The following is a 14,369-nucleotide window of genomic DNA, read 5'->3' on the forward strand; positions in this document are numbered from 1 at the left end:
TGGGGACCACAGGGTCTTAGGCAGCAGTCACCGCTCTATAATAGAACATGCACGTAGCATGCAGAAGGTTTTAAGGTCAATCCCTGCTGATATCTCCCATTAATGAATTAGGCAGCAGGAGACAGGAAAGGCCTCTCTCTTCTGATATCCTAGAGAGCCACTTCCAGTCAAGAGAAGAAAATTCTAAATTAGCCAGACAAATAGTCTGACCTTGTAGGAAGCTACCTTTATATGTTTCCACATTTCTAATGGTACATAGCCTGGCAATTGCAGTAGGGATGAGGACAGACAGGTTTCAGAGTTCTCTCCAGTAAGGAACAAGGGTATCTACAATCAGCTACCTGAAAAGCCAGCAAAGACTGGCCAAGCTAGGTATAAATACCAGGAGGTTGGCCTTTTGTTCTTGCCTGATTAACAGAACACCACTTCTTGTTGCTGCTGCTCTCCAGGATCCTTGTTTGGTCTTCATAAGAACATAAGAGCCACCTTTTTGGATCAGGCCAAAGGCCCAGCTAGTCCAGCATTCTGTTCCCGCAGAAGCTAGCCAGATGCCTATGAGAAGTCCACAAGCAGGACATGAAAGTGCAATAGCCCTCTCCATCTCCCTTGTGTAGGCATTCTGAGTCTCCCAGTTGCCTTCCCCAATTCCGGTCTCCCTCTGTGTTACATTTCCCTTTGCTATGTGTGTCTCATTCATGTTATTCCAAAATTGCTTTCTTTGGTAGGATCTGCTCCAACTTATTTTCAGCCTGACCCAGACTTTGACTCAGAGTGCAGTGAATCCGAGTTAGATACAATGTGCAACCAGGCAGTGGGGGCTAGTGCCCATTGGGACTGGTAGGGCGGAAGGTGGGGAGCCCAAACGGGAGGTGGAGCCGGAGCCAATGGCAGGAAGAGCCAAGTCGTTCTAGTTTTGTCCCCGTCCTCCTCCCTGCTGAGGTCTGCAAGGGCAACACTGAGACTAAGGAGGAGGAAGCTGATAGGAAGTGCCACCCTCTGGACTAGTCGCAAGGTAAAAAGGCAAGTAGGTGGGGGCTGTCTGAGGGCAGACTGGGCCAAAAGGGGTACTGCCCCACCAACCTCAATGGGACAGCCACTCAATGGGACAGTGCAGAGGGTAGACGCACTGAAATCAGTGGGTTGTCTTCCACTAAGTCCCACTCAGAGCAGACCTATTGAAATAAAGGAACCTAAGTTAGTCGTGTCTAATAACTGCAATGGGCCTACTGTCAGCAGGAGTATCACTGAATACCACCCAAAGGACCAAAGTTAGTCATGACCACTGCTTTCAACGGGTCTACACTGAGCAGAACTTAGCTGGAAACAACATGTGGTTGCTCCCAAAGCAGCACCTGAAATAAGCTTCTGGGGTGGGCAGACAGAAACAGATTGAACATTATGAAGATCAATCTTTTCTGTGATATATGTGCTCCATGAAAGAGGCAGTAGCACATGTAACACTTTTGGAATAATACCTGTCAATCAGCTGCCAGGCATATGAGAGATCGCCAACTATCTGCATGGTGATCAAAACCTCTTCCTTAATGTTGATGGTGCGGATCATTTGATGGAGAAACTTACGAGAGTCAGCAAGAAACTGACAAACTTGCAGGTTGGACTCCAGTTGGTGAAATTCTTGAACCTGCATTAAGAATTAAAAACATTAAACACAAAAACAAAAAACAGGAGAGATCTTAAATCTTGAATACATTTTAGAGAAATCCTAATCTGTCTGGAATTACATAGAAGCTGTTGAAATCTTTAGCATGGGAATGTGATCAGCTTCATTTTGAATCTTGTTTTTTTTCTTATTCACATAGATGCTCTATGACAGTGTCCTCCATAGATCCATTGCACATTGTACAAAACAAGAATTTCCTTTAGCATGCATTAAATTATAAATCTGCTGCATACTAGATTGCAGTGAATATCCTTGGGAAACAGGCTGGTGAAGGACCATCCATTCATAAGAATTTATCTACCCATGTGTTAATTCATTTACTCCAAGACATTTTTCAAAATGGCATCCAACACAGTGGAGGCTGATTTTTTATTTTTTTATGAAATAACGCCATCCAAATTCTGGTGATACGGAGCAATGAGAGCCGATTTAATCCATGTATAGTGGCATATCTTTATCCTTAAGCTTTCTGGGCTCAAATATTGGGATTAATTTCAGACGTCACAGATGTAAACATACCAATGGACCCAATGGTGGTAGGTCTGGGATATATCAAAGTGCCATGGGGGAAAAGAAACACCAAGAGTGGTATTCAATGCTAGTCCTACTCACTGGAGACCCACTGAAGTTAATAGACATGATTAACTTAGATTCATTAATTTCAGTGCCTCTACTCTGAGTAGAGCTTAGCTGAATAGTTATTTATTGGATTTATTAGTTGTTTCTTACCTGAACGTGTCCAACTGACTAAAATAAAAATACTGCATCATAAAAACAAAATAATAAAACAACACCCACCCACCCCCAATACAGCCACAGAAAGCTTTGGCAGCACACAAATATAAACAACGTATCAGTCAATCAAATGCCTGGAAAAAACTGTCCTGATGCCAAAAAGATGTCAATGAAGGCGCCAGGTGAATCTCACTGGGGTGTGCATTCCACAGATGGGGAGCCACAACTGAAAAAGGTCTTTCCCTTGTCACCATTCTCCAAGCCTCCCTCAGAGGGGGAGAAGGGCCTCAGAAGATGATCTAAAAGTCTGGGTAGGTTAATAAAGTTTCTGTTCCATTTATTAATAATTGCAAGTACATTAGTTGTGCAGTTTTGGAAGAAAAGTGAATCACAAAATGACTTTGGTTAAATATAAGTTGGCTGACTCTTGGCTCCCTGAAATTGACCTACTGTATGCAATGCAGAAAGGAAAAATCTAGTCTATGGAAGCAGCTGAAAAAATCTTTCTGTACTGGGAAAGGAACTGTAGAGAAAGCAGCATGAACTAGTTGGATCTAGCATGTTGGTCATACCGTAATCACTTATAGGCAATAAATCTTAGGGATGTGACCCAATAAGAGAAAATTAAAGTTCCTCATATATTTAAATGATAGGTAAGCAGCTTGTGATAATTGTGTATGTATTTTAATAACGAGTAAAGTCAATAAAAAAACCAGAATCTGTCTCCAGAAATTCTAAAGAGGTAGCTGTCTTAGTGTGTTGTGGGAAAACCATGAGAAATGAAACAGTTCTGCTGTAATTTTGCTAATTACAGTCCATTTATTCCCTTGAGTGGAGATTGATTTGTCTGGTCTATATAAATGGCAGAAACAAATGGCTTCCAAGAACCACTGTGGCACAGTGCTTAAGAGTGTCAGAGTAGGATTGGGAAGACCAGGGTTCACATTCTCACTCAGTAACGACGTTTACCGGGGAACCTTGGGCCAGTCATTATCTTTCAGCCTAGCCTACTTGACAAAGTTGTTATGAAGATAAAATGGGTAAGAGGGGGGAGAAATCTGTGACTGTAAAAAATATAAAGAAATTAATTGTTGGCATGTTTGAAGATACATGGCAAAAGAAGCCCTTGATGGTTACAGCTTATATTGTTTGATTTCATTACAATGTTGCTCAACTAGAAACTAGAAATTATACCAGCAAATGGCATGAACCCCACCTAGCCCCCTCTGCCTTACCTCTTCCAAAGCTTGTATTAATTGCACAGTTTTTCTGCCTGCTGCAGTGGAGTCGTCATAATTCAGAGACATTATTTGTTTGGAGATTTCCCTGAACCAGGCTTGCAGATTTTCTGTTCGAGCGCAAAAATGGGGAGGAGGGAAAGGTTTTTAATTAGTGCAATCTAAACTAGTAGAGAGACCTACTAGTCCTCAGTTCATAAACTGTAAATACCCAAATGTCACTGACTGATTTGAAAGAAACAAAAATGCACCAGGGTCTGGGGGTGTTTTCTCTCTCTCCTTCTTTCTGCAAACGGATTACAAATCTTTGCAGCACAACCTATAAAGAAAGACTGATTTGGGGAAGGGCTATAGCTCAGTGGTAGAGCATCTGGTTTGCATGCAGAAGGTCCCAGCTTCAGTCCCTGGCATCTCCAGGTAGGGCTGGAAGGGAACCCAGTCTGGAACTCTGGAGAGCCACTGCCAGTCAGTGTCGACAATACTGAGCTAAATGGACCATTGCTCTGTATCAGTATAAGCCAGCTTCCTATGATTTGTAAGAGTTACTGCCTGTACCATTGTTCCCCATACCTCTGAGAGCAGAGACACACTCATCTCCAAGTAGAAGGTGGAAACACAGTTTAGCCTTGCACTGGAGAATGTTTGCAAGTTTAACAAGTGAGAGTAACTAGGACTCCCTTTTGAAGAAGCCCACCTCCTGTGTTCTTGCATGAGTCAACATTCTAAGCATGTGTCTCTTAAGTGCAAGAAGGCAAGCCCAGAGCTGAAGCAAATTCATGCAGAGATGGAACATCTGTATGGTTAGTGGAAACAAGCCAACTTCAAACCATGTGGTTATGGCTGCACTGGGGGAATTGGGAGGGGGGAGAAGAAAGCGTGCAAGCCCAAGCCTCACAGTGGCTCATCAATGCAATGCTAAACCACAGTGTGAAATGGACCATCACCTATATAAACCAATACACATATTTGCAGGGCCTATGAAGCTCAGTGACAGAGCATATGCTTCACGTGCAGAAGATCCCATGCATCTCCCACTAAAGGGTTGTAGGTATAAAAATGGCAGTATTACAGGTATAAAATTATGCATGGTGTGGAGAAAGTGGTTAGGAGAAATGTTTTTCCCCGTCTTTAATACTAGAACTCAGGGACATCCAATACAGTTGAATGTTGGTAAGATTTACGAGAGACAAAATAAAGACCTTCTTCACACAGTGCATAACAAAACTGTGGAATTTGCTCCCACAAGAGGCAGTGATGGCCACCAACTTGGATGGCTTTAAAAGAGGATTAGACAAACTCATGGAGGGAAAAGGCTATCGATAGCTACTAGCCACGATGGCTGTGCTCTCCCTCCACCATTGGAGGTAATATGCTTCTGAATACCAGTCGCTGGGAAGTACAGGTGGGCAGAGTGCTATTGCACTCATGTTGTGCTTGCTGTGAGAACAGGATATTGGACTGAACAGGCTTTAGGCGGGTTCAGCAGGGATGTTCTTAACCATTGTTGCAAGCCTTGGAAAGCCATCTCCCTGATGCCGGTGTCACTCAGAAGGCACAGTACTAGGCTAGATAGACCCCATGGTAAGACATAAAGGAGCTCTATAAAGCCTCACCTCTAGAAAAAAAAGTTGAAAGAAACAAATAAGGTTATTTATTCCTTTTTTTCAAACTTACCATTTTTCTCCACTCTTGTTAGAGGTTTAACACCCGAAAAGACATCTGCCAGCTCAGCCATCCTTTCTGACCCTTCTTTTTTGTAACTTTCCCATTTTGCTTGCTTTTCTGACAGCATCTGCTTGAACATCTAATGAAAAGGCAGGACCTTCTCAGTTTAAACCAGAATGATCTACAGTAACTCAAATTACAGTGGTATCAACAATTCAGTTTGGCATAGATTGATCTACATTAGGGATCCCCACATGTCTACATGAAAACAGAAGAAATCACTGAAGATTTGGAGGTTTCTATGAAGTTTCCACCATAAGCTAAAGAGGCAACCAACTTTAACCAAAAAAGTGGCTTGCTTCTTTGGCAGTACAAATGAATGCAGCAGAAATGTCAAAGTGAGTCTCTGTCTTTTGTGTGGTTCTCTCCCATGCACATGCATATTCTGGAGGCAACAAAATGGCCAGTGTTGTGTTACCTCTTTCAAGATGAATTCAAACTGTGCTGTATCCAGAAGAAGTTGGAAAAGGATCTTGGGTTTGTACTTGGAATCTGTTAGAACTTGGTCCTTTATCTGGCGGAGGCGCTTGTTATTTGGATCGCAAGCTAGGCCAAAAAAAAAAGGAGGGGGGAGTGAATACTTTCTACTTCAGAATATGTCTCAGTCTTGTTACCACAATCGAACACAGGTATTATCTTGCTGGATCAGACCAAAAATGTCCATCCTTTCCAGCACTTGGCTTGCAAGCCTTTAGGAAACCCAGAAGCAGGGCATGAAGATTATGGCCTTCCCCTGCTGTACGGCCAGAGTGCCAGGTATTCAGAGGTATACTAACTATGAATATGGAGATTCTGGATCGGTAGACACCAATAGTCCTGTTCTATATGCAATAAGTGGAACTCTTTATTACAATAAGGTAAGCATAAAATCATATTGACAACAGGTCAATTTCTTTTAACTTTTGTTTTAAACTGGTATTTTTTTAATGAAAATTATATTTTTATGGAAACTGCTTAGAGGTTTTTGTTGATTAAGTGGTATATAAATCTTTCCAAATAAATAAATACTTTCCTCTCAGCTAACTCAACAGAGGAGGTGTGAAGTGCTCTTGGCCCCATGACCAAGCAGTATATATGTGGGATATTACAGTGTGCGTGTGCACATGTGCATATTTATGTAAAGTCCCACTTTCCACTCAGTGCCTTGCGTTAGACAACATTACCTGAGTCTGCAGTATGAAGCATCAACCACCGGATTGCCACATTACAGTCTCTTAAGCAGTTTAGTAGTTTGGGAATGTTGTCCAGCACCAGCTCCTCTCTCAAACAGCCTTCCTTAAGAAACTGCTGCACCTGGGTGTGGACACGCTCCATCACAGCGGCGTATCTACTGGCCTTTGGAGACAGACACCACATTATCATAAAATAAGGGTACTGCAATTGTTCCAGATCAGTTGTGGGGAACCTGTGGCCCTCCAGATGTTGCTTCACTACAGCACCCATCAGCCCCAGCAAACATAGCCAACGCTTTTGAGCCAGTGGACAAATCTGGATTTTTAAGTTCTGTGGGCACCAGTCACAAAATGGCTGCCATGGGGGCATGGCACATCACAAAATGGCAAATGTGTGGGAATGGCATAATGGCTTCAGTGCAGGAGAGATTGAGCCAGGGTGAACAGAAACAGCAGGAAAAGCCAACAGCCTCTTGTGTATTTTTGATGGGATATTGACAAAGACTTTTCATGGGCACCACAGGAAATACTGGCAGGCACACTAGAGCCCACGAGTGCCATGTTGGTGACCCCTGGTTGAAATGGTGCCAGGCAAGAGCATAAAAAGCAGTGATGGGGTTAAAATGTTGCTGTTTTTAATTGTTTTTAACTATTTTATTGATAATTTTAATGCCTTTTGTAAATCCCTTACAGGTTTTTTACAATCAAGTAGTATATAGATTTTAATAATAAATAACAAATACGACAGCCAGTGTGGTGTAGTGGTTAGAGTGTTGGACTCTGACCTGGGAGACCAGGGTTCGAATCCCAACACAGCCATGAAGCTCACTGGGTGACCTTGGGCCAGTCACTGCCTCTCAGCCTCAGAGGAAGGCAATGGTAAACCCCCTCTGAATACCGCTTATCATGAAAACCCTATTCATAGGGTTGCCATAAGCTGGAATTGACTTGAGGGCAGTTCATTTCATTTTTTCAATAAAAAATGCAGCTCTCAGCATCCCTGACTGTTGGCCATGTCAGCTGGGGGATGATGGGAGTTGGAGTCCAACAACATCAGGGCAGTCACAGGTCCCCCATTCCTGATTCAGAAGCTTCTCAAAAGCAACTCAATCTGAAAATTATTTTTTTTGGGGGGGGAGCAAGGGGGTTATTGGTAAAGCAAGTTTTAAAAGAATTATAAAGTTACAGAACAGAAACGTTCATAATGATTGGATAGAGTGTGTTAACTTCCAGTTTGAAAAGATAACAGCCATTGGCCAACTTTCCTCATATTTGTATAGCTCCTTTATTCAATGCACTATTTCTGCTTTGAGGTAAAGTTTCAGCATTGGTTTTAGCAAAAATTATATAAAAATGTTCTTCCCTGTAGAAAATAAAGGCCCAACCTGCTTGGCTGATGCTTTCCATGGGGTGCAGAGTACAAGCCATCTCCAGCTGCCCCCCATATATATAATTATAATTTGTCACACTTGACCGTATACATGAGAGTCATACTTTTCTTACTCACAAGGAAGAGGTGCACGTAGAAGCTTTGTACAAGGCTGGTAGAAAGCCACTCCTTTGGCTAGAACAGCCTTTGCCTACCAGCTGTTCTAGACAACAACTCCCATCAGCCCCAAACAGCACCGTCACATAACATCATATAGCTGGAAGCATCATACAGCAGAACTTTTACAGAAAATAGTGGACCAAAAAAAACCCCCACATAGCCAAAGTTTTAATATGAATCAAAGAAAACCCCATACTGCCCCATTTGCCTACCTGTTCCTTGATATTGGAAAGATCCAAAGTGTAGTTCAGAGCAGTTTTTGCAGCTTTGTAAGATTCCCAGACTTCTGCCAGATTCACGGAGATTCCCATATAAATGCTAATTACCTGTGAACAGAAACAGAACGAGTCAGACCACTGGCCTATCTAGCACAGTAATGTCTACACTGACTGGCAGCGGCTCTCCAAGATTTCAGAGAGGATTCTTTTCCAGTCCTGTCTGGAGATGCTGGGGATTGAACCTGGGACCTTCTACATGGAAAGCAGATGCTCTACCACTGAGCTACGGTATTTGCCCAGCAACATTCCTGTCAAACCAAGTCACTCAGAAGTTTGAGGAATGTGGCCATCACTACATCACAATGTAGGACAATCCAACTAAAAGTTGTGCTCATAATTATGTTTCTGTAGCTCTTCTGCAGACAAGACTTACGAGCAAGGTCTAATGGGGAAGGAACACGGACTGAATTCTAACTGTGGTTAGGAAATTGAACACTGTTACACCAGCTCCAGTGAAGTCTAAATGGTCCAGCAGACCCAGGGGTGGAACTGAGAAGAAAGGAAGCCAATGCCAGGGAGCACATTATCATCAGCTCCTGAGAGAACCATAGGCAGCCTGAGAGAACTATTGGGGCAGGTATTCTCTGGGCCTACTTAAGACTTGTGTGGCCCGAGAGAAGGCCGAAATGAAGAAGGCCTGTCTAGGGAGCTTGGGCCATCAGCTTCCAGCTGGCCCAAGGGGACTCTGTCACTCTACATTTCTTATCATTTATTTGTTTTAGTAATTTAAAAGCTGTAAACCTTGGCACTTGGGTGCCTTGATAGGAAGGCTGTATATACATGCAATAAATAAATACATGAATAAAAGAATAAATACGGAAGAGATGCGTTTCCAAATGTACATGGCTGTTTTGTTATTTCAGTTCAGCATATTTACCCAGTTGTCTGGAAAATATTTATCCACAATCTCTCTCATTTTTGCTTGCTGCGAGTGGAGAATGGACGCATCGAAATAAAGTGTCACATACAACATGGCCGCCTGAGTAGCAAGGGCAGTGCTGCGGTGCTCTGGTAATGGATATGCAGAAACCTGATATAGGAGGAGAGTCGCAGTAAGAGAAAGACAAAGAGTAAATGGACACGATAAAGACACCCAATAGTACAGCGTAAGTTAGGCCTAGATGTCCAAATTTCTTCCATCCCCCCGCCCCTTCCCCAGTGCCATGACTCACCTGGTTATATATGTCATCTGACCTCAGCCGGCCAATGACCATGCTGATGAAGGTTTCATTTATGGGTACCCTGCTGAAGTAACTCTCAGGGTAGTTTGGAGGCCTTTTTGCTCCAGCTTGGCTTGAGTACCCCGTGCTCCGAAGCAGCTTACATATGTCATCCATATTGGAGTCGGCAGAACGGGCAGCGCTGGAAGGCAGAGGGAGGAAAAAAACTCTCAAGTAAGCTCTTGGCAAAAGAATAGAGGGAGAGAGAGAAGACTCAAACACAAAAGGAATTTAGGAGGACTCATATAAACAAGGCACACTGATGGAACCTAAAATGAATTCGTCATTGAGAGGTTGTATCCTTAGCAGCAATACTGAATTTGCGTTTTAATTGATTTACATATATATTTTACCTTTCGTCATAGAATCATAGAATAGTAGAGTTGGAAGGGGCCTATAAGGCCATCAAGTCCAACCCCCTGCTCAATGCAGGAATCCAAATCAAAGCATTCCCGACAGATGGCTGTCCAGCTGCCTCTTGAATGCCTCCAGTGTCGGAGAGCCCACTACCTCTCCAACAGAAGTTGCTCAAGCCAGTATACATGGTTGATGTGGTGCACGGTACTCTCTTTTCATCCTGTGAACACCTCTATGAGGTAGGTTAGGCTGAGAAATAGTGACTGAACCAAGATAGTCAGTTTCAGGGCTCAGTGGGAATTGAACTCTTGTCTCTCAGGTCCTAGTCTGACCACTACACTGGCTCTTTTTAAAAATTTTAAATACTGCATATGTTTTTTATCGGTGGATGACATGCTTGTGTTTTGTGTCTGCTGTAAGTCATCCACTAGGAAGGGTGATTCACAAATATTCTAAATAAAGAGTTGCTAAAAATGTGATCTAAACATTCTTCAGTTCAAGTATTGTCTAACATTGGATATCGACCACCAGTTGTGATCTTCCAAGGGGGTTCTGTTCCATGTCCAACCAGAGTCCCTGTGGTGTAATAGCTACAGTGTTGGAAGTGGAACCTGGAAGATGAGGGTTCAAATCCCCACTCAGCCATGAAGCTCACTGGGTGACTTTGGGCCAGTCATTATCTCTCAGTCTAAATTACCTCACAGGGTTGTTGCGAGGATAAAAATGCAGCGGGACTGAAACCTTTGGGAGGATTTGTAACCTGCTCCAAGACCAGTTTTTCTGAAGGGAGGGATAAAAATTGCTCAGATTAAGTAAATACATAAGATAAGTCTGGGGACTATGCAGGACAGGGCTCAGTCTTCGGCATTTTTAACAACAGCTTGGAAAAACTCCTGTCTCAAAATCCTGGGGAGCCACCACCAGCCACTGTGAACAATACTGAGCTAGATGGACCAATGATCTGACACAGCATAAGGAAGCTTCCTATGTTCCAAGGCTTGCAACAACGGTTAATAATCATTAGTAACATTCCTGCTGAATCAGGCCAAAGTCCTATTCCACCCAACATCCTGTTCTCACAGCAAGCACAACCTGGGTGCAAAAGCACTCTTGCTACCTGCATGTCCTAGCGACTGGTATTCAGAAGCATATTACCTGCAACAGCGGAGGTAGACCATGGCTGTTGTGGCTAGTAGCCATCCATAGTCTTTTCATTCATGAATTTGTCCAATCCTCTTTTAAAGCCATCCAAATTGGTAGCCATAATTGCCTCTCGTGGGAGCGAATGCCACAGTTTAATTATGCACTGTGTGAAGGACTTTTTTGTGTCTTACTTTAATCTTTCAACATTCCTAGGTCTGTGTGGAATTTGGGAACTTCTGAATGCAAGGCACGTGGTGTTCCATTGAATTATCCGCCCCCGTCCCCAGTGGTTCAACTTGTTATCTTTCAGGGGTATGCTAGCCAGACTCAAGAATGGTCAAAAACAGCCCGAATACCTGTATCTATAGTAGGAAACGAGCATTCTCTCACGCACCTCCCCTTCAATTTTCTGATCGATGATCAGCAACATGACACCATATAAATAGAGGGCTTCACACTATGATGCAGAAAAAAATAATATTGTTTTTATTGACATTAATAGCTACAAAGACATTAATAGCTACAAAGGCCCAAGGATAAAACTGTCTGTTAGATCACATCAAATTCATGTATTATTTGTAAAAGTTTCGAATCTAAAGATGATCCCAGCAGCAGGCTGCTCCAGTCAATCTCTTCATCTAAATTAACATGATCTTTTTTTTTTTTAAAAAAAATTAAACCTGTCTTCCACGGTCTCACCTGTACTTCAGTCATGCACAATGCGCCAAGTAAGTGCTTGATGGAGCTGTATGTGAAGACTGCAGGAAGGCACACACACCTGATACTCCCCCAATTGAGAATAGTTTATCAAGCCCAATCTAGAGATCTTTTCATACAGCAGCGGGCTCTCTCCTTACAGTAAGAGTGGGTTGAGTGCATGGTGCACAATTGCAGCAAACTACTGTGTGATGTGGGGTTCTCCCCTTACAGACAGACACATACATTTCCTGCTAACGGTGATCCAGAATGCAGACACTTATTTGCAGAATGTGCATTGATTACCATTCTTAGATTGGGATAACTAACTCATATTAGAATGCAACTGCTATGCTGCTCATGGGGGCCTGGTGTATGCAGTATGCATCTCTGTTGTTGTTCCATCTGCACTGGCTCCTTGTTTATTTCTAAGCCCAGGTCAGAATTCTGGTTGTTACTTTTAAGAACCTTTGTGGTTTGGGTCTGGAACTCCTGTTCCTATATAATCTGCTTGCCCATTCAGATCTTCTGGGAGGCTCTGCTCTATATCCCCCATCCCCTCAAAAGCACCAAAATATTCTATTGTGCCCAACATGTTTTGGAACTAAGACGTTCCTTCATCAGGGGCAGCCTGGAAACACATATAAATAAATTAACCAAGCCACATGTTCACAGGAACAGTCAACTGAACCACTATTAGATTCACTATTATTCAATTATCAATTGAATCATTATTAGAAAATATTTGTATTACCTTTCAAAACTATATAAAAAGATGAATGCTACCATACCGATCGACTACAGGAATAACCTACTGGTAAAATGGTTGTCCCTGTGGACAAGTGCTCTGGGAAAAAATTAATAGGTAGCTTTGTTATGCTTTAGTATTTTTTTTAATGTATGTATCTTATGTGTTTCCAGGTTGCGCCGATGAAGGAATTTCTAAATTCTAAAACATGTTGGGCATACACATTTAGGTAATTTGAGAACTTGTTCTGAGATTTCTCTGTTCTTCCTGAGTTGCTTTGGAGCCAAACCTCTAGATCTATATAAATTCTTACTCAGAAGGAAGTTCTATTGAGTTCAATGGAGTGTATGCTCAAGTATGCATGCATAGGATTGTAGTCTAAGAGAGTTTATGATTGCATCGAAGTTTGAGTGCTTATGTAAAGGCAAATCTATAATACTGGTTCAACTTAGTGAACCAAAGTTCGGAAGCCTACAAGGTGCAGAGAACCCTGGGAAACAGCTCCTCTGTGGGATTGTGAGCTATCTGTAAATACCAGAAGCCAAGGGCCACAGACATCCTGACTCTCACGGGAAGAACGCAAAATTTATGAGTTTTACGTGTCAGTAGAAAACAGATGCTTCTAACAAACAATGGGACCATACAGACAAAGGCTGTGATATCCTTTGACCTTTAGGGGATAACAGATCAATCACCCCAAACCAGGGATTTATAGGAAACATTTCTCAGGAGACAGCTGTCTTATCAGGAAACACATCTGGTAAAACCAGAGCCTCTATCAGCAATTCCAAATTTTTCCATTGTTTTCACACGTCATGTCTACATTCCCCCTCCCAATTTACACGCAGTGCAATGGAGACTCAAAATGTATTTAAATCCAGCAATTTTGACAGTCAGCAGCACCTCTCTTGGGGCTCCAATGACATCCCCACTCTACACAAAGCACCCTAGGAACAACATCGGGGCTGCATGCAACCACGAGAACTAAGGAAAGTGAGATCTTTTGGGTCTAATGGAGGTTACAGTAAGGGTGGAGTTCTGGCTCACAGGCTAGACACGAAAGTTCCCTTCCAACTTAGACTCTTGCTGCAATCTTCAGGAAAGGTATATTCACCCTCAACTCTTGAGCTCTTTTCTCATCTTTTTCTCTGTGTGGTTTGACACAACTATGAATGTGCGTAGCTTTAGATTTTCTGTATTATTCTATCTACAGCATTAGGGAACTAGTGACTGGGGTAAAAGTTAGGCTCTGCGTGAATTGACTGTAATTGTAAAATGCAATATTTTTCCTGTTTCTTCTTCTAATAAACCAATCTTTATTTTACTTTCTGTGTGCTTTATTGGGTCAAGGGTAAGGTTACACACACATAAGAGTGACGTGGGGTTTAATTCCAGCAAAAGATTCTGCTACACTTGCAGGGGCACGTTTGAGTTTCCAGTAAGTGTAGACATGCATATGGGAATTCAAATGTACACATGTAACACTTACCAGCAGCTGTTTGCCATCTTCATTAAGCAGCACTGTTTCTAAGGTTTGCTGGATGTAAATCCCTTCATTGAGGTCTTCTAGATATCTAGAAATGATATAAAACTAGGAATAAGATTCAAGGATCAATGGCTACTAGCTGCGATGGTTATGTTTTACATTGTTAAAGGCAGTGTCTCTCTGAATACTAGTCGCTGGGAATTGCAGGAATGCTGCTGTGCTCAGGTTCTGGTTGCAGGTTTCCTATAGGCATCTGGTTGGCCACTATGAGCATACCGTGCTAGACTAGATGGGCCTTTGACCTGATCCACCAGAACTCTTATTTATTAAATTTATATCCT

General features: G+C 42.5%; 1 protein-coding gene across 5 annotated transcripts in view; it reads right to left on the reverse strand.

Annotated features, from left to right (window-relative positions):
- The window catches only part of LOC133375077 (WASH complex subunit 5), a 51,852-nt gene that overhangs the window by 30,672 nt on the left and 6,811 nt on the right, over positions 1-14,369 (reverse strand). For all 5 annotated transcript variants that reach the window (XM_061606595.1, XM_061606586.1, XM_061606579.1 and 2 more), the window contains 10 exons: positions 14,032-14,116; positions 11,455-11,555; positions 9,551-9,740; positions 9,256-9,408; positions 8,313-8,426; positions 6,543-6,714; positions 5,798-5,925; positions 5,329-5,458; positions 3,652-3,764; positions 1,476-1,642 (listed from right to left, as the gene is read on the reverse strand). In XM_061606595.1, the coding sequence (XP_061462579.1) occupies positions 1,476-1,642; positions 3,652-3,764; positions 5,329-5,458; positions 5,798-5,925; positions 6,543-6,714; positions 8,313-8,426; positions 9,256-9,408; positions 9,551-9,740; positions 11,455-11,555; positions 14,032-14,116 (1,353 nt within the window). The remainder of the gene's footprint in view (positions 1-1,475; positions 1,643-3,651; positions 3,765-5,328; positions 5,459-5,797; positions 5,926-6,542; positions 6,715-8,312; positions 8,427-9,255; positions 9,409-9,550; positions 9,741-11,454; positions 11,556-14,031; positions 14,117-14,369) is intronic.

Source organism: Rhineura floridana, chromosome 1 (assembly GCF_030035675.1).
Source record: "Rhineura floridana isolate rRhiFlo1 chromosome 1, rRhiFlo1.hap2, whole genome shotgun sequence".
Classification (NCBI taxonomy): domain Eukaryota; kingdom Metazoa; phylum Chordata; class Lepidosauria; order Squamata; family Rhineuridae; genus Rhineura; species Rhineura floridana.